The following is a 27,837-nucleotide window of genomic DNA, read 5'->3' as shown; positions in this document are numbered from 1 at the left end:
TTACTGTGGTACAACAAAGTGTTGGCTTGGAAGGGGTTAACTGAAGCTGTTTGTTCAGTGACTGTCATTAATATCAGTCTCCATGGACTCTAATTGTATCAGCGCAGGGTTTCCAACTACTATTACTAAGGGACAATGTTCAATGTGTTTTCCCAGACTGTCAGTGAGAGCATTATCTCAGGCACTAACAGGGAGAAGCATGCTGCTCCACAGAGGGGCAGGCGGAATCTGAGAACTGTAGATTGCAAAGTTACAACAATGGATCGGAATCTGAGAATGGTCGATTGAAATGTTGCAACAATGGACGGGAACCTGAGAACAAAGGATTGGAATGTTACAACAATGCATCGGAATCTGAGAAAAGTAGATTGGAACGTGACAACAGTGGACAGAAGTTTCATGTTGGAGTTTGACATTCTTTCTCAATATCGTGGTAAAATGTCATTAGCAATACAAATAGAATTAGCAATTCAGCTTATTCAACGCTTTTACTATCCCATGCTTGCTGCTGTTGGTGGTCCTGGTAAGTGTCTCTATCCAGCTATTAATTCGATAATCCATGTTTTACTGCATTATTGTTCTTGTCATTTGCTCTCCCAGCCTTGTGGCGGTTGTTGTTCTGGATAAGTCTCTGTGTCCAGCTATTAAATCTACAAACCATGTTTAACTATAGTACTATTCATGTAATTTACTCGCATTTTTGATGCTTTTGTGTCCCTGATAAGTCTCTATATCCTGCAATTAGGTTTGTAAACCACGTTTCACTGTATTACTGTTTTTGTCACGTAAATATTAGGAAGACAACGCCATTGTTTTTGATCCTCTCCCTGAACTCCATTCTCTATCTACTGACTCAGTCCCCCTTCCTGGCTAATGTTTGAGGTGGAAACAGACTGTTCGCAACCTCAGCGTTCTCTTTAAAACAGATCTGATTTCTGATCTTATATCCTCTGCATCACCAGTCCTGCCTACTACAACCTCCATAATATCGCCCGTCTCCACCTAGCCTCATCCCTTCTGCTGCATAAATCCTCATCCTTGTCTTTGTTAAATCCAGACTGGACTATTCCTGACCAGTCTCCGAATTATCAGACTCCATAATCTGGAGTTCATCCTAAACTATGCTGCCTTTAACCTAACTCGCACCAAGTCCCGTTAGCCCAGCACCCCTGTACTCGCTGACCTACATTGGCTCCCAATTGTAATATTCTCATCCTTGTATTTAAATCTCTCCATGGCCTTATCTTTGTCATTAGTCCCATTCCTCTCTATGTTTACCATAGTGCTGCAAATGCTTAAGCAAGTATTTATCCCTTTCCCTTTTTAAAGTTCATTTATTTGCCTCTGTACCTCTGTCAGTCTTTCTCTCTCTTCTTTCTTTCTATCTTTCTCCCTTTTTCTCTGTCTCTTATTTTTTACCAGTTCCCACTCTCTCTCTCTGTCCCTTGTTCATAGACTCATAGAATGGTGCAGCACAGAAGGGGATCATTTGGACAAGCGAGTCCGTGCCGTCGCTTTGGAATATCTATCTAATTGGCCCTATTCTTCAGCTGGATCCCTGTAAAAAAAAATCCCCTTCAAATAATTATCCAATTCCCTTTGGAAAATTACTGTTGATAATGCTTACATCACGTTTTCAGGCAGTCCATTCCAGATCACCACAACCCATTGTGGATAGAAAATTCCCCTAATCTCTCCTCTGGTTCTGTTGCAAATTATCATAAATCTGTGTCCGCTGGTTACCACCATCTGCCACTTGAAACAGGTTCGACTTATTAATCTTACAAAACCCATTATGATTTTAATATCTTTTTAAATCTCCCCTTATGGAAAATGAGAAAGATAGACCAGGCACTAACGTGTTCACTTGGGGAAAGGCCAATTTTACTAAACTGAGATATTATTTAGCAAAAGTGAACTGGAAGCAGCTACTTGAAAGGAAATCAGTGTCAGAGCAGTGAGCGGCATTCAAGGAGGAGATAGTGAGGGGTCAGATCAAACACGTTCCCACAAAGGAAAAGGATGATACTACTAAATCGAGAGCCACAGGATGTCGAGGAACATACAAGGTAGGATTTGAAGGATAAGAATAATAAGGAAATCTTTTGACAGATACCGAGGGCTAAATACTGCAGGAATCCTAGAGGAGTATAGTAAGTGCAGGGTTGAAATTAAATAGGAATTAGGAAACCTCAGAGGGGGTATGAAACTAAATTGGCAAGTAAAATCAAGGAAAACCCCAAAATATTTAAAATACATAAATAGTAAGAGGCTATCTAAGGAAAGAATATGTCCTATTAGAGACCAAAACGCCCACATGTGGAGGCAGAAGACGTGGGTGTGGTTCCTAAAAATACTTTGCCTCCATCATCACAGAAGAGAGGGATGGTGCAGATATTATACTTCAGCAGCAGGAGTGTGAAATATTAGTTGACATAAACATTGTGAGAGATGAAATATTCTAAGGGTTTTAGCATCGCAGAAAGTAGATAAATCTAGAGACCAGATGAAATATATCCCAGATTGTATAGCGAAACAAGGGAGGAAATAGCAAAGGTTCAGTCCATCATTTTCCAATCCACTCTGGATTCAGGTGTGCTGCCCGAGAACAGGAGTACTGCTTATGTTGTGCTGTCGTTTAAAAGTTTAAAATGTATAGACCAATTACAGACCTGGTCACGCTACCTCGGTGGTGCAGAAAAATTGGAATCATGCTGAAGGACAGTGTGAATAGGCATTTAGAAAGGCACAGATTAATAAAGGACAGTTGGCATGGCTGACAAACTTGATTGTATTTTTGAGGAGGTAAAAGGGAGTGTCGTTGAGTGTAGCGCATTATAGTGCACATAGATATTAGCAAGGTCCCACATAACAGGTTGTCCAAAAAGCTAAAAGCCCATGGGATCCAAGGGAAACTGGCAAGTTGGATCCAAAATTGGCTCAGTGGCAGGAAGTCAAGAGTAATGATGGATTGGTTGGATTTTTGCGAACGGTAGGCTGTTTCAGTGCGTTTCAGCAGTGTTCAGTACTCGGTATCCTGATTTTTGTGTTATATATTAATGATTTAGACCAACATTGGGGCCATGATTAAGATGTTTGCAGATGATACAAAAATTGTCCTTGTGTTTGATAGTGAGTAAGAAAAATGTAGACTGCGGAAAGATATCAATGGACTGGTCATGTTGGCAGGAAAGTGGCAAATTGAATTCAATCCAGAGGTGTTGTTAGATAATGCATTTGGGGAGGTCTAAAAACGAAAGCGAATGCACAATAAATGGGAGGGTAATAAGAAGGGTAGATGAAAATAGGAACTTGGAGTGCATGTCCACAGATGCCTGAAAGTATCAGGACATATAGATAGGGTGGTTAAGAAGGCAAATTGGATACTTTGCTTTATTAGCTCAAGCATAGCATATAAGAGCAGAGGGGTATGCTAGATATGTATAAAACACTAGCTCGGCCACAGCTAGAGTATTGCTTGCAGTAACTAAAGATTTATGAGGATCTTACCAGGACTGTCGAATGTTGCCTCTGAGGAAGCATTGAATATCCCTGGGCTGTTTACTTTGGAATAGGGGAGGCTGAGGTGAGATTTAATTAAGCTGCATAAAATGATAGAGTGGGTAGGAAGCAACTATTTCCCCAGCAGAGGGCTCAATAACCAGGGGCATTCATTTAAAGTAAGTGGAAGAATGATCAGAGGGGAGCTGAGGCAATTGTTTTCACACCGAGGGTGCTGAGGATCTGGAACTTACTGCATGAAAGAGTTGTAGAGGCAGGAACCCTCATAACCTTTGAAAAGTACTTGAATATATACTTGAAATGCAAGGCGATGGGCCAAGAACTGGTATGTGGAATTAGGCTGGGTAGCTCCTTTTCGACCAGCACAAACACGATGGGCCGAATGGCCTCCTTCTGGGCCGTAACTTTCCATGGTTCTGCAATTCTATGCGTTTTAACCTTCGCTGCTCTAAAAAGAACAATTCCAGCTTCTCCAGTCTCTCCACATAATTGAATTCCCAGATCCCTGATACCAGTCTTCTGATTCTCCCCTATGCCTTCTTCAACCCATGACATGCTTGCTAAAGTGTGTTTCTCAGAATTGGTTAGCATCTCTGCTGGATTTTGTTACCTTTATCTACGTTTGTTGTGATAAGGGCTTCATAGGTTTTTTAACAGCCATCGCAACTTCTCCTTCAACGGTCTGTGTAAATACACTCCAGGCCTGTCTGATCATGCACCTAATTTAAAATTCTACCGATTAGATTATATTACTGCTCCTCTTACTTCATACCAAAATATATAATTTCATCCTTCTCTGCGTTAAATTGTATTTGCCATGCGTCTTCCCATTTCCCCAGTCTGTCTATGTCCTGCTGAAGACTGTTACTATCTTCTCACTCGTTAGTAATATGACCGAGGGACCTGTCATCTTCAAGCTTTGAAATTATGTGTTGTTTACCCAAGTCCATGAAAGGAGCAATGGCCCCAACTCCAAACCCTGGAGAATACCACTCTATACTGAGTTTGAAAAACAGCCGTTTACCAGTACTCTCTGTTTGCTGTCTCTTAGGCAATTTCTTAGCCATCTCGCCACTGCCACTTTAATCCCATGGGCTTCAATTTTGGTATTATGTGGTACTTTGCAAGCACCTTTTGAAAGGATAGGGATATTGGGAAGGTATAGCAAAATCAACCATAGAATTGGAGAGACAAGTTGTGAGGCCATTTGTTTAGCAGAGCATGATGTCCCACTCTGATCACAAGCCTCGCTGGAGTTCAATTAATGAATTACAAAATAATTGAGTTTATTATATCTATCTATTTATTCTCAGCAACTGGGTAATGCAGTCAAGGTTGGTATTACTTGCCTATTCTTAGCTACCCATGAGAAAATGATGCGCCTTCATCTTGAATGGCTACAATCTGTGTGGTGAATGTACTCCCACAATACTGGTAGAGAAGGAATTTCAGGCTTTTTACCCAATGAAGGAATGGCAATATATTTGAAGGGTTATAGTGGTTATAGGTAGCATAGTGGTTGCTGGACTAGTAATCCAGATGCCTAGACAAATGATCCAGAGACAAGAGTTCAAATCCCATAAGCAGGGGCATTTAAATTCAATTAATTAAACAAATCTGGAATATAAAAACTAGTAATAGTAATTGCGACGATGAAACATTGTTATGAAACCCATCTGGTCCCCTAATGGATTTAAGGGATAGAAATCTGGAGTTCTTACACATTCTGGCCGATACTTGACTCCCGACCAACAGCAATGTGCTTGTCTCTGAACTGCCCTGTGACATGGCTGAGCGACACACCACCACCTTCTCAATAGCAATTAGGGATGGGATATAAATGCTGGCCATGCCAGCGATGCGCACATTCCAATATATCTTTTTCAATGTCCGAGTCTAGATGGTATGCGACTTGAAGGGGAAATTGGAGGTGGTGGTGTTTTGCGCTAGAATCCGAGCCAAATTCTACCACCTCCCCGTGCCTCTTTGTCCTTTGATGCAATTGTTAAGTCCTGATTCTAATGTACTGACTTACACGAGACACATGCTGAAGTCGAGGTCACTCAGGACCTGCACCTTTAATTCCAGCTCTCCAGTGCTGCACTTGGCTGAGACCTCCCTTTATATACCTCAGTGGGACAGGTATGGAGTGTCTCCTGCAAGTGCACCCCTGGTGGAAAGGTATGTTTATTGTTACAGGTCATATCCAGTTACAGTCATGTATAGCATGGTAAGATACAGTTATATACAGTAATGTGAGATACATGACATCACCCTCCCCCAAGGTCTTATTGCCTTTATAGATTCAGTCTCTCAGGTGGTCTCAGGTGGACGCATGGAGCGTCTTAGTTGTGGTTCAGTTGTTTGCCTTGGTGCCTGTTTTTCGTTCAGTATGATTGCTGGTATCTCGCCTGGGCTGTCTGTTTCGTTCGGTGTGATTGCTGATATCTCGCCTGGGCTGTCTGTTGAGACTTCCCTTTCCTCAGGTTGTTCCACCTGTCTGTCCACCAGGTATGGTGTGAGTTCCACATTGTAGTCTGCCTCTGGTTCTTCAGTGTTATCAGTGAATCTACTTTTTACTTGGTCTACATGCCTCCGGCAGGTTTGGCCATTGTCCATTTGTACAACCAGTAGCCTGTTTCCCTCTTTGTCTGTTACTGTCCCTGCAAGCCACTTAGGACCCTGGCCATAGTTTAGCACAAACACCTTGTCCCCTATCTCATTCCACCTCCCCCTCGAATTTCGGTCATGGTACTCAGTTAGCTTAGCCTCAACAATTTCATGCATGTCTGGGAGGATTAACGAGAGCCTGGTCTTTAAGGTTCATTTCATCAATAGTTGCGCGGGGGGAACCCCAGTCAACGAATGCGGACGAGATCTGTATGCCAGCAGCAGTCGCAACAGGCGGCTCTGCAGCGTGGGACCTTGGATTCTGAGCATGCCTTGTTTAATGATCTGCACTGCTCACTCCGCCTGGCCATTGGATTTATACCGTGATCAACTATAAAATCGTGAAATTCTGCGCTGGTGAAGCACGGACCATTATCACTGACAAATATGTCAGGAATGCCGTGCGTTGCAAACATGGTTCTAAGGATCTCCACAGTGTTGGAGGTGGTGCTCGAGTTTGAAATGGTGCACTCGATCCATTTTGAAAATGCATCAACGACTACGAGGAACATTTTGCCCATGAATGGGCCCGCATAGTCTACATGCACCCGCGACCATGGTTTGGTGGGCCAGGGCCAGGGGCTTAGGGGGGCCTCCCTGGGTGCATTACTGAGTTGGGCACAAATGGTGCACCGACGGATGCAGAGTTCCAAGTCCGCGTCAATGCCAGGCCACCAGACATGAGATCTGGTTATGGCTTTCATAAGGACGATCCCCGGGTGCTTGCGATGGAGCTCCTGGACAAATGCCTCCCTGCCTCGTAAGGGCACAACTACTCGGCTGCCCCACATCAGGCAGTCTGCCTGTAGTGAGAGTTCATGCATGCGTCTATGGAGGGGTTTGACCTCCTCGGGGCAGGCATCGTGAGCCTCTGCCCAGTCACCGGTTAAAACGCATCTTTTAACTAGAGATAACGTAGGGTCGTTGGTCGTCCAGGCTCTGATTTGGCGAGCCGTCATGGGTGAACCTGTGGATTCAAAGGCATTGATTGCAATGACCATCTCACAGTCCTGTTCGTCGGACCCTTCTGTGGTCGCCAGGGGTAGCCTGCTAAGCGCGTCGGCATAGTTGTCTGTGCCTGGTCTGTGCCTTATCATGTAATCGTAAGCCGCCAGCATGAGTGCCACCGCTGAATGCGCGCCGAGGCATTGGCGTTGATTGCCTTGCCCTCGGATAGTAGGGACGTGAGGGGTTTATGGTCGGTTTCTAAAGCAAACTTGGCCCCGAAAAGATATTGGTGCAACATTTTGACACCGTACACGCAAACGAGCGCCTCCTTCTCAACCATACCGTACCCGCGCTCCGCCCGCGAAAGTGACCTGGAGGCATAAGCAACGGGCTGCAATTTACCCGCATCATTGATGTGCTGTAAAACGCACCCGACCCTGTACGCTGAAGCATCACACATAAGGACTAACTTTTTACCTGGGTCAATAAAGGCTAAAACACTCTTGGAACATAGAAAGTTGCGTGCCTTTTTGAAGGCGCGTTCTTGGGCGTCCCCCCAAAACCAATCGCACCCCTTTCTGAGTAGCACGTGGAGAGGCTCCAGCAGTGTTCTCAAGTTCTGCATAAAGTTCCCAAAGTAATTGAGTAGCCCGAGAAAGGCGCGCAGTTCCGAGACATTCTGAGGCCTGAGTGCCAGACGAATTGCTTCGGTTTTGGATTCGGTTGGGCGGATTCCATCAGCGGCAATCCTTCTGCCCAAATATTCAACCTCAGGCCCGAGAAACAGACACTTGGATTTCTTAACTCTTAGGCCTACCCGATCCAATCGACTTAGTTCTTCCTCAAGATTGCGGAGATGAGAGTCGGTGTCCCTGCCCGTGATGAGTATGTCATTTTGAAACACAACCGTCTCCAAGATGGACTTGAGCAGACTTTCCATGTTGCACTGGAATATAGCAGCTGCCGACCTGATGCCGAATGGGCATCGATTGTACACAAAAAGAACCTCGATGTGTGTTGATGGTGGTGAGTAGCTTAGACTCTTCGGTCAGTTCTTGCGTCATATACGCAGATGTGAGGTCAAGTTTCGAGAAAAGTTTTCCTCCAGCCAACATGGCAAATAGGTCCTCCACTCTGGGCAGTGGGTATTGGTCCTGTAGGGAGACTCTGTTTATGGTAGACTTGTAATCCCCACAGATTCGCTTGGATCCATCAGGCTTCATGACGGGGACGATGGGGCTTGCCCCGTCGCTGAATTCCACGGGAGAAATTATGCCTTCACGCAGAAGCCGGTCCAGTTCGTTTTCAATCTTTTCCCTCATCACATAAGGCACAGCTCTAGCCTTGTGATGGACCAGTCTGGCATTCTGTGTGATGTAGATTCTAACTTTAGCCCCTTTGAAGGTGCCCACACCTGGCTGAAAGAGATGTTCAAAATGGCTTAGAACTGTTGAGCAGGAGGTCCGTTCGTCTGACGACATGGCATGAACATCATCCCATTTCCAATTAAGTTCTGCAAGCCAGCTTCTCCCCAACAGGGCTGTGAGATCCCCGGGGACAATCCACAGGGAAAGTCGGTTCACCATCCCTTTGTGTGTGACTGAGAGCATGGCGCTGCCAAGGACTGGGACGATTTCTTTAGTATAGGTCCTTAGTTTGGTGTCGATCTTTGTGAGTTTTGGTCTGTTGCTTCTGTGCGGCTGTTCAAATTGTTGAACGCTCATGAGGGATTGACTGGCCCCCGTGTCCAGTTCCATGTTGACGGGTATCCTGTTGAGTAGAACCCTCATCATAATTGTAGGCGTTTTGGTGTAAAAACAGTGGACATTGATCGTGTTAACCTGCTGTACCTCGGCGTCCCGTGCACTGTTCCAACTGTCTTCTGGTCCGCTTTCCGACCCTTCCGATTCGTATACCAGTCGAGCTACTGTTTTTCTGCACATGCGAGCCAGATGCCCTGTGTAGTTGCAGTTTCGGCAAATGGCATGCTGAAATCGACACACCCTGGTTGAGTGCCTTCCCCCACATCTCCAACACAGACCGTTTCCATTGTTTCCGAAGGATGAGCTGCGTCTGGCTGATCTCCCTTGAGCTTCTCTCAATCTGTTGTTGATTGCTTGCATTGTGAGTTGATGAGGTGTGATCGGCCGTTCATGTGGCCCTTGATTTTGATGGCTTCTGGCACCACTGTCTGCTATTGAAGGCCTGCTCTCCTGCCTTTGTCTGTGTGTGGGGGTAGCGGTTTGTTTCACAATGTGAACCCCTTGTTCCGATGCCTCGTTGGTTGTCGTACCCGAAGTATAGATCAGCCTCGTTTCTTCTTCGCCTGCCAAGAACGTCTGTGCGACCAGTGCTGCTGCCTCTAGAGTCAAGTTCTTAGTCTCTATAAACTTTCGGACCATGCCTGTGTGGCCTATTCCTTCAATAAAAAAAGTCTCTCAGTACTTCTCTCATTAGTTCATCGGGGAACTAGCCAGCCTCCGAAGTTCCACCACAAAGTCGGGTATGCTTTGGCCCACACAGCGTCTGTAGTTGTAGAACCTGTGTCTGCCCATGAGTAGGCTGCTCGCTGGCTTCAGGTGATCTCTCACCAGTGTGCTCAACTCCTCAAACGACTTGCTTGCTGGTTTCTCGGGAGCCAGCATGTCTTTCATTAAAGCATATGTTTTCAAGCCACAACTGGTCAAGAGATGGGCTCTTCTCTTGACTGCCTTATCGTCGCCCAGCCAGTCTTTGGTCACAAAGCTTTACTGGAGCCTTTCTATAAAGTCATCCCAATTGTCCCCAGCATTGTATTTCTCATCTGAGCTGTCGGTCGCCATTCTGTGGATTCTGTGATCCTGTAACTCGTCGCCACTGTTAAGTCCTGACTCTAATCTACTGACTTACACGAGACACATGCTGGAGTCAAGGTCACTTAGGACCTGCACCTTTAATTCCAGCTCTCTATTGCCGCACTTGCCTGAGACCTCCCTTTATATACCTCAGTGGGACAGGTATGGAGTGTCTCCTGCAAGTGCACCCCTGGTGGTAAGGTATGCTTATTGTTACAGGTCATATCTAGTTACAGTCATGTATAGCATGGTAAGATACAGTTATATACAGTAATGTGAGATACATGACAGCAATTTAAAGGAACAGAAACATAGAAACATAGAAAATAGGTGCAGGAGTAGGCCATTCGACCCTGCAAGCCTACACCACCATTCAATAAGATCATGGCTGATCACTCCCTCAGTACCCCTTTCCTGCTTTCTCTCCATACCCTTTGATCCCCTAAGCCGTATGGGCCATATCTAACTCCCTCTTGAATATATCCAATGAACTGGCATCAACAACTCTCTGCGGTAGGGAATTCCACAGGTTAACAACTTTCTGAGTGAAGAAGTTTTTCCTCATCACAGTCCTAAATGGCCTACCCCTTATCCTAAGACTGTGTCCCCTGGTTCTGGACTTTCCCATCATCGGGAACATTCTTCCCGCATCTAACCTGTCCAGTCCCGTCAGAATCTTATACGTTTCTATGAGATCCCCTCTCATCATTCTAAACTCCAGTGTATAAAGGTCCAGTTGATCAAGATTATCCTCATATGTCAGTCCCGCCATCCTGGGAATCAGTCTGGTGAACCTTCGCTGCACTCCTTCAATTGCAAGAACGTCCTTCCTCAGATTAGGTGACCAAAACTGAACACAATATTCCAGGTGAGGCCTCACCAAGGCCCTGTACAACTGCAGTAAGACCTCCCTGCTCCTAAATTCAAATCCCCTAGCTATGAAGGCCAACATACCATTTGCCTTCTTCACTGCCTGCTGTACCTGCATGCCAACTTTCAATGACTGATGAACCATGATACCCAGGTCTCGTTGCACCTTCCCCTTTCCTAATCTGCCGCCATTCAGATAATATTCTGTCTTCGTGTTTTTGCCCCCAAAGTGGATAACCTCACATTTATCCACATTATACTGCATCTGCCATGTATTTGCCCACTCGCCTAACCTGTCCAAATCACCCTGCAGCCTCTCAGCGTCCTCCTCACAGCTCACACCTCCACCCAGTTTAGTGTCACCTGCAAACTTGGAGATATTACTCTCAATTCCTTCATCTAAATCATTAATGTATATTGTAAAGAGCTGGGGTCCCAGCACTGAGCCCTGCGGCACCCCACTAGTCACTGCCTCCCATTCTGAAAAGGATCCGTTTATCCCGACTCTCTGCTTCCTATCTGCCAACCAGTTCTCTATCCACGTCAATACATTACCCCCAATACCATGTGCTTTGATTTTGCACACCAATCTCTTGTGTGGAACCTTGTCAAAAGCCTTTTGAAAATCCAAATACACCACATCCACTGGTTCTCCCTTGTCCACTCGACTAGTTACACCCTCAATAAATTCCAGAAAATTTGACAAGCATGATTTCCCTTTCATAAATCCATGCTGATTTGGACCAATCCTGTCACTGCTTTCCAAATGCACTGCTATTTCATCTTTAATAATTGATTCCAACATTTTCCCCACTACTGATGTCAGGCTAACCGGTCTATAATTCCCAGTTTTCTCTCTCCCTCCTTTTTTAAACAGTCGTGTTACATTCGCTACCCTCCAGTCCATAGGAACTGATCCAGAGTCGATAGACTGTTGGAAAATGATCACCAATGCATCCACTATTTCTAGGGCCACTTTCTTAATACTCTGGGATGCAGACTATCAGGCCCCGGGATTTATCGGCCTTCAATCCTATCAATTTCTCGAACATAATTCCCCGCCTAATAAGGATTTCCTTCAGTTCCTCCTTCTCACTAGACCCTCGGTCCCCTAGTATTTCCGGAAGGTTATTTGTGTCTTCCTTCGTGAAGACAGAACCAAAGTATTTGTTCAACTGGTCTGTCATTTCTTTGTTCCCCATTATAAATTCACCTGAATCTGACTGCAAGGAACCTACGTTTGTTTTCACTAATCTTTTTCTCTTCACATATCTATAGAAGCTTTTGCAGTCAGTTTTTATATTCCCAGCAAGCTTCCTCTCATACTCTATTTCCCCCCCTCTAATTAAACCCTTTGCTCTCCTCTGCTGTATTACAAAATTCTCCCAATCCTCAGATTTACTGCTTTTTCTGGCCAATTTATATGCCTCTTCCTTGGATTTAACACTATCCTTAATTTCCCTTGTTAGCCACGGTTGAGCCACCTTCCCCATTTTATTTTTACTCCAGACAGGGATGTACAATTGTTGAAGTTCATCCATGTGATCTTTACATGTTTGCCATTGCCTATCCACCGTCAACCCTTTAAGTATCACTCGCCAGTCTATTCTAGCCAATTCACATCTCATTCCATCAAAGTTACCTTTCCCCAAGTTCTGGACCCTAATCTCTGAATTAACTGTGTCACTCTCGATCTTAATAAAGAATTCTACCATATTATGGTTACTCTTCCCCAAGGGGCCTCGCACAACAAAATTGTTAATTAGTCCTTTCTCATTCCACATCACCCAGTTTAGGATGGCCAGCCCTCTAGTTGGTTCCTCGACATATTGGTCTAGAAAACCATCCCAAATACACTCCAGGAAATCCTCCTCCACCGTATTGCTACCAATTTGGTTAGCCCAGTCAATATGTAGATTAAAATCGCCCATGATAACTGCTGTACCTTTATTGCACGCATCCCTAATTTCTTGTTTGTTGCTGTCTCCATCCTTATTACTACTGTTTGGTGGTCTGTGCACAACTCCCACTAGCATTTTTTGCCCTTTGGTATTCCGTAGCTCCACCCATACAGATTCCACATCGTCCAAGCTAATGTCCTTCCTTACTATTGCATTAATTTCCTCTTTAACCAGCAATGCCACCCCATCTCCTTTTCCTTTCTGTCTATCCTTCCTAAATGTTGAATACCCCTGGATGTTGAGTTCCCAGCCTTGGTCACCCTGGAGCCATGTCTCTGTGATGCCAATGACATCATATCCGTTAACTGCTATCTGCGCAGTTAATTCGTCCACCTTATTCCGAATACTCCTCGATTGAGGCACAGAGCCTGCAGGCTTGTCTTTCTAACACACTTTGCCCCTTTAGAATTTTTTGTAATGTGGCCCTTTTTGATTTTTGCCTTGGGTTTCTCTGCCCTCCATTTTACTTTTCTTCTTTCTATCTTTTGCTTCTGCCCCCATTCTACTTCCCTCTGATTCTCTGCGTAGGTTCCCATCCCGTGCCATATTATTTTAACCCCTCCTCAACAGCACTAGCAAACACTCCCCCTAGGACATTGGTTCTGGTTCTGCCCAGGTGCAGGCCATCCGGTTTGTACTGGTCCCACCTCCCCCAGAACCGCTTGCTGCCCTCGGGATGAAAAGTAATTGCGGTGAAACACGAAGCATAAACAAGCTAACCGTTGCCATTTTGGGCAAGCAATTTGGAGCTTAACATGATGATGAGTGTGGTGTATGTAGCACACAAATCACTGACTCCACACGATCTGGTGTAAGTCTAACTGCTGTAACCTTCGTCCTTTATTGAACAGCCTCAGAATGCCTCTCAGGTGTGGTGGTCAGCCTTTTATATTGCCTGTTGCAGGGACTTCCAGGTTTCCCACCACAGCGCCCTCTGTGGTGTAGCATTGTGCTTATATTACATTTAAGGTACCAGGACGATACACACATCAATACATAACATCACACTTCCCCCCCACCAGGACGCAGGACGATGACACACACATCAATACATAACATCACACTTGTCCAACGGAAGGCAGGTAGGCATAGACAGTGCGTTAGTATGGTACATGTTATCTGGTACATTAACTAGTTATTGACTGGTAACGGATCCCTGATTTTCTTGTTCGCCCTTATCATTAATTGTACTTCATATCCATTATTTTACACAAATACAGTGGCCATTCAGCATAAAAATATTAATTCTTGTTATAAATTAACCATCTCACATTAACATAGCTCATTTTAGACTCGCTCTGCCTCACAGAAGTCTTTTGTGGGGACCACCTCATGGTAAGGCCCTTTTAAGACTCCCGGGTGCATTTCCTTTTTAAGGCGCCATCTTTGATGCAGGAGAATTCCACAAAACTGTTCCTTGGGCGCCGCCATCTTTGATGCTCTGCTGCTCTGGACATGAGGCCGCCGCCATCTTGCTCTCCGCCGCTTCGGATGCCCTCCGCCGCCGCAGCCTCCGCTCCCCTCCGCTGCCACCTGACTTGCCGCCTCTCCGGCGGCCTCCGTAGCGGCCTCTCATGCGGCCGTCGTGGTCACCGACCTCCAGCTGCTGCTGCCGCCCGACTCTCCCTCGCGTGGACCCCTCCAAACCGCCGGCCATCCTGGATCCCTCGCACCCTGCCGGCTCACCCCCCCGCCCCCCCCAAACTAGGCCCCTCTCTGCAGGGCTGCTTGCCTGTGGGGGCTGAGGCTGCAGGATCTCTGTGTGAGGTCCAGGCCTGGGGCTTGCTCTGCTTGCCTATGGGGGCTGAGGCTGCAGGATCTCTGTGTGAGGTCCAGGCCTGGGACATGCCTGTGGGTGGATTGAGGCTGCAGCTCCAGCTCAGTCTGGGGACCCGGGGCACGGCAGCACCCCGGGGAGCAACAGCCTGTGGAGTGATGAAGTCTTCCCAGCTCCCACGGACCGTCCCCATCCACCTCCGGCCGAGGAGTGTCGGCCCATTGCCTGCAATGACCCACAAAGGTAAACTGTGCGTCTCGTCCCCGTGGGATACCTGCACCATCGCTCTGCCGAGAACAGGTATCAGTTCCCTGGTGTAGGTACACAGCTTCGCCGTGACCGGGACCAGCTTGGGTCGTGCAGCTGGGTTAATCCACAGTTTATCAAAAGTTCTCTGACTCATCAACGACGGACCCGAGCCAGTGTCCACTTCCATACTCACAGGGACTCCGTTGATTTTTACCTCCCTTATCACTGGGGGCGAATCGTCGGTACACATGTACAGTCCCAACACCTCATCAACTTCTGCCTGCTCCTCGCTGGATGGTGGATCATCCCCCATCTCCCCAGCCACACGGTGAGTCCGATTTCTTTTACACATACGCTGAAGGTGGCCTTTCGTGTGGCAGGTATTGCACGTGTATTCCGCAAACCTGCACTGGTGAGCCCCATGGCTTCCTCCACAGCGCCAGCATGGTGCTGCTTGATTGGCCCCCCTCGGCGGACTCTGAGCTCCAGGACCCCGAGGTCTGTGCTCTCTGCCCCGGGCAGAGCCACGTTCTGCAGTTTTGTCCGTGGTGGGCACTATCCTGTGGACAGTGCCTGCCAGGTTCGAGACTGTGTGGATTATTTGCTTGGTGCTGCAAGTCGAGGTCATATGTGCCCGGCTGATGGCGATGGCCTTTGTCAGAGTGACTGTGGGTTCCGTGGCTAGCAGCTTGTGAAGGAGGCCCTCATGGCCAATCCCCATAACGAAAATGTCTCGTAACGCCTCGTCAAGGTGTGCCCCAAAATCACACGGCGCCGCGAGTCTCCAGAGGTCCGCAGCATATTTGGTGACATCCTGGCCCTCAGGTCTGCAGTGATGGTAAAATTTGTATCTGGCCGTGAGGATGCTCTCCTTCGGTTTCAACTGGTCACGAATGAGTTCAGTCAGCTCCTCGTATGACTTGCCCCTGGCGCTCCCGGGTGCCAGCAAATCCCTGATGAGACAGTAAACCTCATCTCCACAACTGGAGAGCAATATCGCCTTATGCTTATCTCTCATTGCGTCCGTGTCCTCCGTCAGGTCATTTGCTGTGAAGTAGTACTCGAGCCTTTCCGTAAAGGCCTCCCAATCATTGTCCACGGTAAAATCCTTTAGCGAGCTCAGAGTAGCCATGGTTGCGTGGAGTTCGTCCGCTTCCTTGTCATCAATGTGGTGTATGTAGCACACAAATCACTGACTCCACACGGTCTGGTGTTAATCTAACTGCTGTGACCTTCGTCCTTTATTGTTCAGCACCAGAGTGCCTCTCAGGTGTGGTGGTCAGCCTTTTATATTGCCTGTTCCAGGTTTCCCACCACAGCGCCCTCTGTGGTGTAGCATTGTGCTTATATTACCTTAAAGGTACCAGGACGATACACACATGCCCAGGTGCAGGCGGTCCGGTTTGTACTGGTCCCACCTCCCCCAGAACCGCTTGCTGCCCTCGGGATGAAAAGTAATTGCGGTGAAACACGAAGCATAAACAAGCTAACCGTTGCCATTTTGGGCAAGCAATTTGGAGCTTAACACGATGATGAGAACTTTAAAATTGAGGTGTTGCCGGACCGGGAACCAATGTAGGTCAGCAAGCACAGTGGGTAGTGGATGAACGGGACTTGGTGCGAGTTAGGACACGGGCACTAGAGTTATGGACAGAAATGCTTGTAATTAATTTTAGATATAATTCATATATATACCTACCCCTGGAGCAATTTATGTCGGAAGATAAAAAATGACCCTGAATGGTTTGAAGGTGAGCATTTGAGAGGCAAGGTCTTCCTCCCATTCGTCATTTGACATACAAGGGCCGAGAAATTCGTCTGAGTTGGTGGCACAAAAGGACCAGTATCAGACCAGGTGCCAGTTATATACAGTGCTTGATATTCAACTCCACTGCAGTCAAAGATGGATTTTTAGGCCTAGATCTTCAATTCTTCATACTACTTTTCCGTGAAGCTACTTCTGTATCAATGAATTAGTCTTCGTAATCCTGTACCATAAACACCCACATGATCACAAAATCCATGACCTCCGTTTTAAAAAACTCCATTCCGGCTCTTGTTGAGAGCACAAGGTGTTCATTGCCTGTTAGCAATAAAGAAGATATTTGTAACATTTTTACATGTTGAAATTGTGGGCTGACTAAAGCCAGTGACACGGAAACATACACACAGACATTGTAAATATACAGGACCAGCCAAACAGGCTTATTAAAGAGACAGGACAGGCCATACAGGATTTTTACAGAGAAAAGACCACACTCACACAAGCTTTTGAATGCGACAGAAACATTCTCACAGGCTTTTTAAAGAAAAAAAAGAAAGATTTGAATTCCTACAGCCTTGTTCGTGACTACGGGACGCCTCAATGGGATTTACAGCCAACGAAGTATTTTTGGAGTGTAGTCATTTTTGTAACATGGGAAACACAGCAGCCAATTTGCACACAGCAAGCTCCCACAAACACAAATTTGATTATGAGCAGGTAATCTGTATTTTCATTCTCTTGATTGAGGGATAGCTGTTGGCCAGGATCCCGAGGACAACTCCCCTGCTCTTCTTCGAAATCCTACTATGGGATCTTTTATGCCCACCCGAGGAGAGCACAGACGGGATCTCGTTATAAAGTCTCATCTGAAGAACATACCAATTCCGATAGTGCAGCACTCGCTCAGAACTGCACCGGAGAGTCAGCCACACAGGCTCTTTAAAGGAACAGGACCATCCACATTGGATTTTTGAAGAGATGGACCAGCAACCCGGGCATTTTAAAGAGAAAGAGCCAGTCAAAGCGGCATTGTAAAAAACCAGGACCAGCCACAAAGGCTTCTTCAAGAGAGAGAGACATTCAGACAGGCTTTTTACAGAGACAGGACAGGCAACACAGCATTTTTAATTAAGCAGGAACGTTCACACAGGCATTTCTGGTGATGCAGGACCAGTCACACCTCTTTTTAAAGGGACAGGACCAGTCACAAAGGTTTTCTGAAAGAGAACAGCCAGCCCCACAGGCTTTTTCGAGAGACAGGACAAGTCACACACGATTGGTATGAGACAGAGACATTCACACAGGCACTTTAGAGATACGGGACCAGTCACACAGGCTTTTTAAAGGGACAGGACCATTCACACAGACTTTTTGAAGAGACAGGACCAGTCATCCACGCTTAGCAAAGAGACAGGATCAGTCACAGTCTTTATAAAGAGACAAGGCCAGTACCATAGGCCTTTTTTAAGAGGTTGCATGGTCGCACTGGCATTTAAAGAGACAGGACCAGTCACAGCGGCTTTTAAAGGGACAGGATCAGTCACAGCGGCTTTTAAAGGGACAGGACCAGTCACAGCAGCTTTTAAAGAGACAGGACCAGTCACAGCGGCTTTTAAAGGGACAGGATCAGTCACAGCGGCTTTTAAAGAGACAGGACCAGTCACAGCGGCTTTTAAAGGGACAGGATCAGTCACAGTGGCTTTTAAAGGGACAGGACCAGTCACAGCAGCTTTTAAAGGGACAGGACCAGTCACAGCAGCTTTTAAATGGGACATGACTAGTCACACAGGCTTTTAGCAGACAGGAGCAGAATCACCGTCTTTTTAAACAGACAGGACCAATCACACCTGTTTTTTTGTAACGAGACAGGACCAGTAATGCAGTCACAGAGGTTTCCTTAAAGAGAATGGCCTGACACACAGGCTTTTTACAGAGACAGGACAAGCCACACACAATTTCTGTGAGACAGAAACTTTCACACAGGCACTTTAGAAATGTGGGACCAGTCACACAGGGTTTTTAAAGAGAAAACAAATGGGCCTAGAAATTTATCTCATGATTTTGATCACTTCTATAAAATCTCTTCCCAAACTTCTCTGCTCCAAGGAGAACAACCCCAGCATCTCCAGATTATTCACATAACTGAAGATCCTCATCCCTGGATTATTTCTCATAAATATTTTCTGCACCCTCTCTATGGTCTTCATATCCTACCTAACGAAAATAATCGCTGAAACCATAAGGTCTTAGAAATTCCTATCGGGCGGCGGCACAAAACAGATGGTTTCGGATTGGAAATCCGAATTGGAAACATAGAAACATAGAAAATAGGTGCAGGAGTAGGCCATTCGGCCCTTCGAGCCTGCACCATCATTCAATAAGATCATGGCTGATCATTCACCTCAGTACCCCTTTCCTGCTTTCTCTCCATAACCCTTGATCCCTTTAGCCATAAGGGCCATATCTAACTCCCTCTTGAATATATCCAATGAACTGGCATCAAAACCTTGGTCCATAGGTTATTAGAGCAATAATATTTGTTCGCAGGTTAATCTTGTCCGGAATTTGACCCTTTCGAGCCTGCTTATTTTGCAGACTCTTAGATTTAATAGGTTCAATTATACTTACTATTGAGAACTGTTTAATAAAGTTATTAGAATTAGTAGGGACTTACCCACATGTCCTAACTCTGTCTGCAGATCGTAATGCTTCAACTTTTGCCTGTAGGTTTTGGAGAAGTTTTGGGGAGTCAGAAAGCGAGTTACTCACTGCAGAATCTGGTCTGCTGTAGCTGTCATGGTATTTATGTGGCTAATCCAGTTGAGTTCCTGATCAATGGTGACCCCATGAATTTGATGATGGAGAATACGGTGATGAAAATGCCATTGCATGTCAAGTGGAGGAGATTCGACTCTCGCTTGTTCGAGATGGACATTGTCTTCCACTTGTGTGGGGATAATTTACCACAATATTACCAGGGATGAGGGATTTCAGCTATGTGGGGAGACAAGAGAAGTGGGTATTGTTTCCCTTGTAGCAGAGAAGATTAGGGGGAGGTTGAATAGATGTGTGAAAATGCTGAGGGTTTTGATGCAGTAAGAAAGGATAAACTGTTTCCAATGGCTTACTTGTCATTAAAAAAAGGACACAAATATAAGATAATTGGTGAATGAAGCATAGAATCATAGAATGGTTCCAGCACAGAAGGAGGCCATTCGGCCTGTCGCTCATATGCCGGCTATCGGCATTGCCGACGATAACCATTTACTGCATACAAAGTTTTTCCTCATGTCGCCTTTGGTTCTTCTGCCAAGCAACTTAAAGCTTTTTAGTTCGGCGAGTTTTGATTTGGACTTCACTGCCTGAAAGGGTGGTGGAGGCAGATCCAATCATGGCATTCAGAAGGGAATTAGATGAGTACCTGAAGGAAAAATTGCAGGGCTATGGAGAAAGTGTGGGGGAGTGGGACTAGCTTCAGTGTTCTTGCAGAGAGCCGGCATGGGATCGATGGGCTGAAAGGCCTCCTTGTGTTTAATAACCATTCTATCGGAGCTCCTTCACGGCAAACGAGCCAAAGGTGGGCAGTGGAAACGCTACAAGGACACCCTCAAAGCCTCCCTGATAAAGTGCAACATCCCCACCGACACCTGGGAGTCCCTGGCCAAAGACCGCCCTAAGTGGAGGAAGTGCATCCGGGAGGGCGCTGAGCACCTCGAGTCTCATCGCCGAGAGCATGCAGAAATCAAGCGCAGGCAGCGGAAAGAGCGTGCGGCAAACCTGTCCCACCCTCAACGACTATCTATCCTCCCGTGACAGAGACTGTGGCTCTCGTATTGGACTGTTTAACCACCAAAGAATTCACTTCAGGAGTGGAAGCAAGTCTTCCTCGATACCGAGGGACTGCCTATGATGATGATTCAGCAAATATTCACTAGACCCTCCTTGGTTTTGCTGGTGTTACTTAGTAAGTATCTATGGCCAGTTATTAATTCTATGAACCATGTTACACTGTAATATTATTCTTGCTGTTTACCGTGGGATACTCAGTTACTAATGGTATTCTGTGGTTCAAGTTGTTGCATCTTTGGTAACGAATGGATTTTATTTATAAACACTGGAACATCTACGCCGCTTTTGATGTCCCTGATTAATCTATGTATCCAGTTATTCATTCTATAAGTAATGCTTGACTGTGTATCTCTCCTTGTCATTCCCCATCCCATCCACTCTGCTGTCGGCTATTCGTTCGATCATGATGCAGTTTTACCAAGATTCAAATGTTCTCTATTCAGCTCAAGCAAATATATTGGACGAGACTCTTTATTGAACCATCTTCAGTCTGTTATCTCCACTGAACAACTAAACGATCAGAAGAATGTTGTCTGGGTTGAGGAGAATCTTCACCAAATGTCAAAAGGCTGTGGCTCTGCACCGTTAGCTCTGTTTCTCTCCACAGATGCTGCCTGAGCTGCTGAGTATTGCCATCATTTCTGCTTTCATTCCAGTATCCGCAATATTTTGCTGTTGTTTTCTGCCTGAAATATCCGCTCATCCTTTGATTCCAGTTACTGTGTCCTTTCCAATCATCTCCAGTTCTGCGATAGTGGCACTGTTTCTGACAGTTGGAAAAACATTACAATGATAAATTACATTCTCACTTAATGCTCATTGGCTAGACTTCAATACATTTATCTCCAATCTGTGTTTGTAAAAATTTACAATTGGATCCCCTGCATGTCAGGTACAGTTCAATTCATCTCTCAGTGAGACCCAGATTGTTCTCTGTTGCCAATTGTTGTATTTCTGGATAAACAATCACAAGTGACTGTAATTGAAGTGCTGAGGATAAGAACGTCCTTTAGTATTTTCCCGTCTAATATTATCTTCACAAGTTAGAACCCAACAGGTGAAAAGCACAAGGTTATATCCCTTCTATTTGTTTTCAGTTAGTTTACAAAAGCATGCTCTGGAACTTTGCCCATCATCTGATTTTGAAGCTGACAAAAGCTTTTAGATGAACTTTACTTGGTTAATGATACTATTTAATCTAATTCAGAGTCCATTTTTTGTAATGCTATTTGGAAAATCTTCATTTCAATGAGCGACAGATTATGTATGTCAACAAAAATACAGAAAACCCAATCACCCAAACATTTCTTACAGCGCAGTTATTTTATAAGTGAATTGCACTGTATTACTTATCTTAGCAATTGCATATTACATCCATAAATTTTAAATACAATTTCCTTTCATTCATTCCAATGTTGCAGTGTCTGTATTTTGCTATTGCATTCATGTTCAGTTCTAAATATAATGTGTATTCTAACTAGGAGAAAGGATCCAAGCGGATATCTACCTTTCAAACACAGGGGCATGGAAGCGAATTGCAGTACTCCAAATGCTGAGTGATCCCAGGACACAAATGCTCCCTGGAAGGTTCCCGTCCTTTTTGTTCCTGGTACCTCAGGCGGTGCTTTTGTCTACTGGGCTTAAGGGTAGATCTATCATTTAATCTCTCATTGATCGTGTTATGTATGGAGAAAGAGTCAGACTGAACACTGTGAGCTCAAAGTAAAGTGTGACCTTAGTCTTTTATTGCAGATCTTCAGAGTGCCTGTCCAACCTGTGAGGCCTCCTTAAATACCTGTGCTCCCAAGGGATTATGGGATCCCTTGGGACTCCAGGGGACGAGCCCTCTGGTGGCTGTACAGAGTATATACAAGTCCACATATATAACAACACTCTCCCACAAAGTCAATAATGTAACTATTTACAATGTGAGTCGATCTGGGGCCCTTCTTGTCCTGGTTCATCATCTTGGTGTGAAAGAGGGTATTGTTGAGTCAATTGTTGGGCCCTCGCTGGGCTGCTGTGCAGCTGGCCTTGCTAGGCTGCCTGGTGTGTTGGGTCCTGTTGTGCTGCTGTGGATAATGGGTTCTGCTTCGAGGGTGGTGTCATAGAAACATAGAAACATAGAAACATAGAAAATAGGTGCAGGAATAGGCCACTTGGCCCTTCGAGCCTGCACCGCCATTCAATGAGTTCATGGCTGAAAATGCAACTTCAGTACCCCATTCCTGCTTTCTCCCCATACCCCTTGATCCCCCTAATAATAAGGACGACATCTAACGGTTGCCACTGGTGTGTATGTTGGGGGGTCAAAAAAGGTAGGGTCCAAGGTGGGTTGCTCAGGATAATCCATGAATCTGAGTTTGATTTGGTCCAAGTGGTTCCGGTGAATAAGTCCATTTGAAAGTTTGACCCAAAACACCCTGCTCCCCTCTTTGGCCATGACAGTGCCGGGAAGCCACTTGGGACCTTGTCCATAATTCAATACAAATACAGGATCATTGATTTCAATCTCGCGTGACACATTTGCGCTATCATGGTATGCACTTTGTTGAAGCTGCCTGCTCTCTACCTGTTCATGTAGATCAGGCTGAACTAACGAGAGCCTTGTCTTAAGTGCTCTTTTCATGAGCAGTTCAGCAGGTGGGATCCCAGTGAGTGAGTGGGGTCTCATGCGGTAGCAAAGCAGGACTCGTGATAGTCATGTCTGCAGTGAGTCTTCAGTTACCCTCTTCAAACCTTGCTTGATGGTTTGCACTGACCATCGGACGCTGGTTTAAACGGGGCAGATGTGACATGTATGATCCCGTTACGGGTCATGAATTTTTTGAACTCAGCACTGGTAAAACATGTCCCGTTGTCGCTCACTAGGACATCGGGTAAGCCATGTGTGGCAAACATGGCCCGCAGGCTTTCAGTAGTGGCAGCGGACGTGCTAGCAGACATTATATCACATTCGATCCAGTTAGAGTACGCATCTATAACCACAAGGAACATTTTACCCAAGAACGGGCCTGCATAGTCGACATGCACCGTAGACCACGATTTGGAGGGCCAAGACCATAAACTTTGCGGCTCCTCCCTGGGTATATTGCTTAACTGCGAGCATGTGTTACATCTGTGCACGCGGGGCTCTAAGTCCGCATCGATACCGGGCCACCACACGTGGGATCTGGCTATCGCTTTCATCATTACAATGCCTGGGTGGGTACTGTGGAGGTCACTGATGAAGGTGTCTCTGCCCTTCTTGGGGACCACTACTCGATTGCCCCACAGAAGGCAGTCTGCCTGTATAGACATTGCATCTTTGCGCCGCTGGAACGGCTTAATCTCTTCCTGCATTTCCACTGGGACACTGGACCAGCTCCCGTGAAGCACACAGTTTTTGACTAGGGACAATAAGCGGTCATGGTTGGTCCAGGTTTTGATCTGCCGGGCAGTGATGGGTGATTGCTCACTCTCAAATGCTTCCATAACCATGACTAGATCTGCGGGCTGCGCCATTTCCACCCCCGTGATGGGCAATGTCAGCCGACTGAGAGCATCGTCGCAGTTTTCTGTGCCTGGCCTGTGGCGGATAGCATAGTTGTATGCAGACAACGTGAGCGCCCATCTCTGGATGCGGGCCGATGCATTGGTATTTATCCCTTTACTCTCGGAAAACAGGGATATGAGTGGTTTATGGTCAGTTTCCAAATTGCATTTTAGACCAAACAGATATTGATGCATTTTCGTTACCCCATAGACACACGATAATGCTTTGGTTTCAATTATGCTGTAGGCTCTCTCAGCCTTAGACAGACTCCTGGATGTGTAAGCAACCAGTTGCAGTCTCCCAAAATCATTAGCTTGTTGCAATACACACCCGACGCCATATCACGACGCATCACATGCTAGTACCAAACGTTTACATGGATCATACAACACAAGCAATTTGTTTGAGCATAACAATTTTCTAGCTTTTACAAAGGCATTTTCTTGGCTTTTGCCCCATGTCCATTCGTCCCCTTTGCACAGTAAGACATGCAGTGGTTCTAACAGTGTGCTGAGACCCGGTAAGAAGTTACCAAAGTAGTTCAGGAGTCCAAGAAACGACTGCAGCTCCGTCACGTTCTGTGGCCTCGGTGCATTCTCGATTACCTCCGTCTTCACGTTGGTGGGCCTGATGCCATCCACTGTGATTCTCCTTCCCAGGAACTCCACTTCAGGCACCAGGAAAACGCACTTCGAGTGTTTTAACCTGAGCCCCACGCAGTTGAGTCGACTAAGAACCTCCTCCAGGTTCTGCAGGTGCTCGACTGTGTTCCGACCTGTGACCAAGATGTCGTCCTGGAAGACCACGGTGCACGGGACCGACTTCAGTAAACTTTCCATGTTCTCTGGAATATCGCTGCCGCTGATCGGATTCCAAACGGGCATCTGTTATAAACAAAAAGACTGTTGTGCGTGTTGATGCAGGTGAGGGCCTTCGATGATTCCTCCAGTTCCTGCGTCATGTCGGCTGAAGTCAGATCCAGCTTCGTGAACGTCTTTCCTCCCACCAGCGTTGCAAAGAGGTCGTCAGCTTTTGGTAGTGGGTATTGGTCCTGCACGGAGAAACGATTGATAGTTACTTTGTAATCACCACAGATTCTGACGGTACCGTCTCCCTTGAGGACTGGGACAATAGGACTGGCCCACTCATTGAACTCGATCGGGGAAATGATGCCCGCTCTTTGCAGCCAGTCTAGCTCGATCTCTACCCTTTCTCTCATCATGTACGATACTGCTCTCGCCTTGTGATGGATGGGTCACGCCCCCAAAAATAGGTGGATCTGCACTTTTGCTCCTTGGAATTTCCCGATGCTTGGTTCGAACAGCAAAGGGAATTTGTTTAAGACCTGGGCACACGAAGTGTCATCACCGGGCGATAGCGCTCGGACGTCGTCCCAGTTCCGGCGTATCTTTCCCAGCCAGCTCCTGCCGAGCAGCGTGGGACTATCGCCCGGTACCACCCAGAGTGGTAGCTTGTGCACTGCTTCATCGTAGGAGACCTCTCCGGTAGCATTGCCAATTACGGGAATCAGTTCTTTTGCGTAGGTTCTTAGTTTCGTACGAACTAGAGTTAAGGCAGGCTTGAGGCCTTGTTGCACCACAATCTTTCAAAAGTCTTTTTGCCTATGTTGGACTGGCTCATGCCCGTGTCCAGCTCCATTGACACCGGAAGTCTATTTAGTTCAACATTCAGCATTATCGGGGGACACTTTGTGGTGAATATGTGCACCCCATCTACCTCTGCCTCCTCGGTCTGAGGCTCTGATTCATCGTGATCCTCCGTTCATCTGTCCTCCTCTGCAACATGGTGGTTTGCAGGATTAACAGGATTTTCAGCTTGCCTGCACATACGTTGGATGTGTCCCATTGTTCCACAGCCATTGCAAATGTACCCTGTGAAGCGGCATGAATGGAAACAATGATCACCCCCGCAGCACCAACAAGGTGTTAATGGCCTTGCATTCATCACCCTTGATTGTGGACTCTGAGACATCTGCGGACATGCAGCTGCAGGCATGTGTGACCTGCCCTGTACGTTGCGATTTGAAAACAACATCACTTTTTTCACAGTACTTGTAGCAGCAATTGCGTGCTGAGAGATTTGCTTAGTATTGTCACTGGTGGCAATGAACGCCTGGGCTATCGCTATGACCTTACTCAAGGTTGGGGTCTCTACAGTCAGAAGTTTGCGAAGTATGGTTTCGTAGGTGTAGAACCGGTACCTCACCATCAGAAAGCTTTCCTTCGGGTTCAAATGCTCTCAGACCAGTGTGCACAAATCATTGTACGATTTCTCTGTAGGTTTCGCTGGAGTGAGCAGATTTTTCATGAGGCCATATGTTGGTGCCCCAAAGACAGTGAGGAGGATCGCCCTTCGTTTGGCAGCGTTCTTTTCTCCATCCAGCTCGTTGGCCATGAAGTATTGGTCGAGTCGCTCCACAAAAGTTTCCCAATCATCTCCCTCTGAGAATTTCTCCAGGATGCCCACTGTTCTCTGCATCTTTGGGTTTGTTATCTGTATCTCGGTCGCCAGTTGTTATGTATGGAGAAAGAGTTAGACTGAACACTGTGAGCTCAAAGTAAAGTGTGACAGTCTTTTATTGCAGGTCTCCAGAGTGCCTCTCCAACCTGTGAGGCCTCCTTAAATACCTGTGCTCCCTAGGGATTATGGGATCCCTTGGGACTCCAGGAGCTGAGTCCTCTGTTGGCTGTACAGATTATGTACAAGTTTACATATATAACAGATCAAACATCTGTTACATTCCTGTTGTATTTATTCCTATTTCATTTATTGATTCCACAATGTATTAGTGATGTTTCTCACAATAAACCCTATATTCAACTCCACTGGTAAAATCATTAGATTATATAATGGAATGTTGCTAATGGGTTGCAGATTTCACCACGAATTCCATTAAACTGCTGCTTTCCAACCTGATGAATAATTTTCCCTGTTTATTTCCCTTTCTTACAGTTGACTTAGTGACGATTGTGATCCTGTCTCGTGGAAAGTGCGGACTCTCCAAATGTGTCACTCGCTACCTGGTGGCCATGGCAGCGGCAGATCTACTGGTCATTATCCTCGACCTGATATTGAGACACATTCCGATTGTTTATTGGGAACAGTTTGCATTTTTACAGTCCATCCGCGTGTGTAATATTCATGGTTTTCTGCTTTATGCAGCCACAGACTGTTCTGTCTGGTTCACCGTCACTTTCACCTTTGATCGATTTGTGGCCATTTGTTGCCAGAAGCTGAAAACTAAATATTGCACCAAGAGAACAGCGGATGTGGTTCTGGGAACAGTGACTGTGCTGAGCTGTTTAAAGGACATCACATGGTATTTCATGTTGACAGATAGGTATTCCCTTGTTAACAGCCCCTGGTTTTGTTATGCAGATCTTGAGAACTCACGTGTCTGGCTAGAAATCGAGATCCTTCATTACATTCTAACCCCATGTGTCCCATTTGTTTTGATTGTACTGCTTAATGCTGTCACTGTCAGTCACATTTTAGTGGCCAGCAGAGCTCGCAGAAGACTCCTGGGTCCCAGCAGTGGCGCAAGTCCCAGAGACCCCGAGATGGAGAGTCGCAGAAAATCCATCATTTTACTACTTGTTATATCCGGGAATTTCATCCTGTTATGGTCAATGTTTATGGTGTTTTCTATATGGAACCGGATGGCCTGGTTGGGATTTCAATTTTCCTATCTACATTTGCATGTACAAGAAATAGGATTCATGCTCCAGCTCCTGAGTTGTTGCACAAACACGGGCATTTATGTCGTGACCCAGACTAAGTTCAGAGAGCAGTTCAAGAATGTGGTGAAATATCCCTTTGTGAAATTCATTAAATGA

The 27,837-nt window shown here is 46.1% G+C and overlaps 1 protein-coding gene across 1 annotated transcript; it reads left to right on the top strand.

Moving 5' to 3' along the window:
* The first annotated feature begins 300 nt into the window (after positions 1–300).
* On the top strand, positions 301–27,837 carry LOC139272731 (probable G-protein coupled receptor 139). Its single transcript, XM_070888834.1, has 2 exons — positions 301–523; positions 26,954–27,837. The coding sequence occupies exons 1-2, from the start codon at positions 301–303 to the stop codon at positions 27,835–27,837; spliced, it is 1,107 nt and encodes a 368-aa protein (XP_070744935.1).

This window comes from Pristiophorus japonicus, chromosome 9 (assembly GCF_044704955.1).
Source record: "Pristiophorus japonicus isolate sPriJap1 chromosome 9, sPriJap1.hap1, whole genome shotgun sequence".
Taxonomy (NCBI): domain Eukaryota; kingdom Metazoa; phylum Chordata; class Chondrichthyes; family Pristiophoridae; genus Pristiophorus; species Pristiophorus japonicus.
Note: the sequence above shows the minus strand (reverse complement) of the source record. Positions and strands in the feature narration are given on the sequence as shown.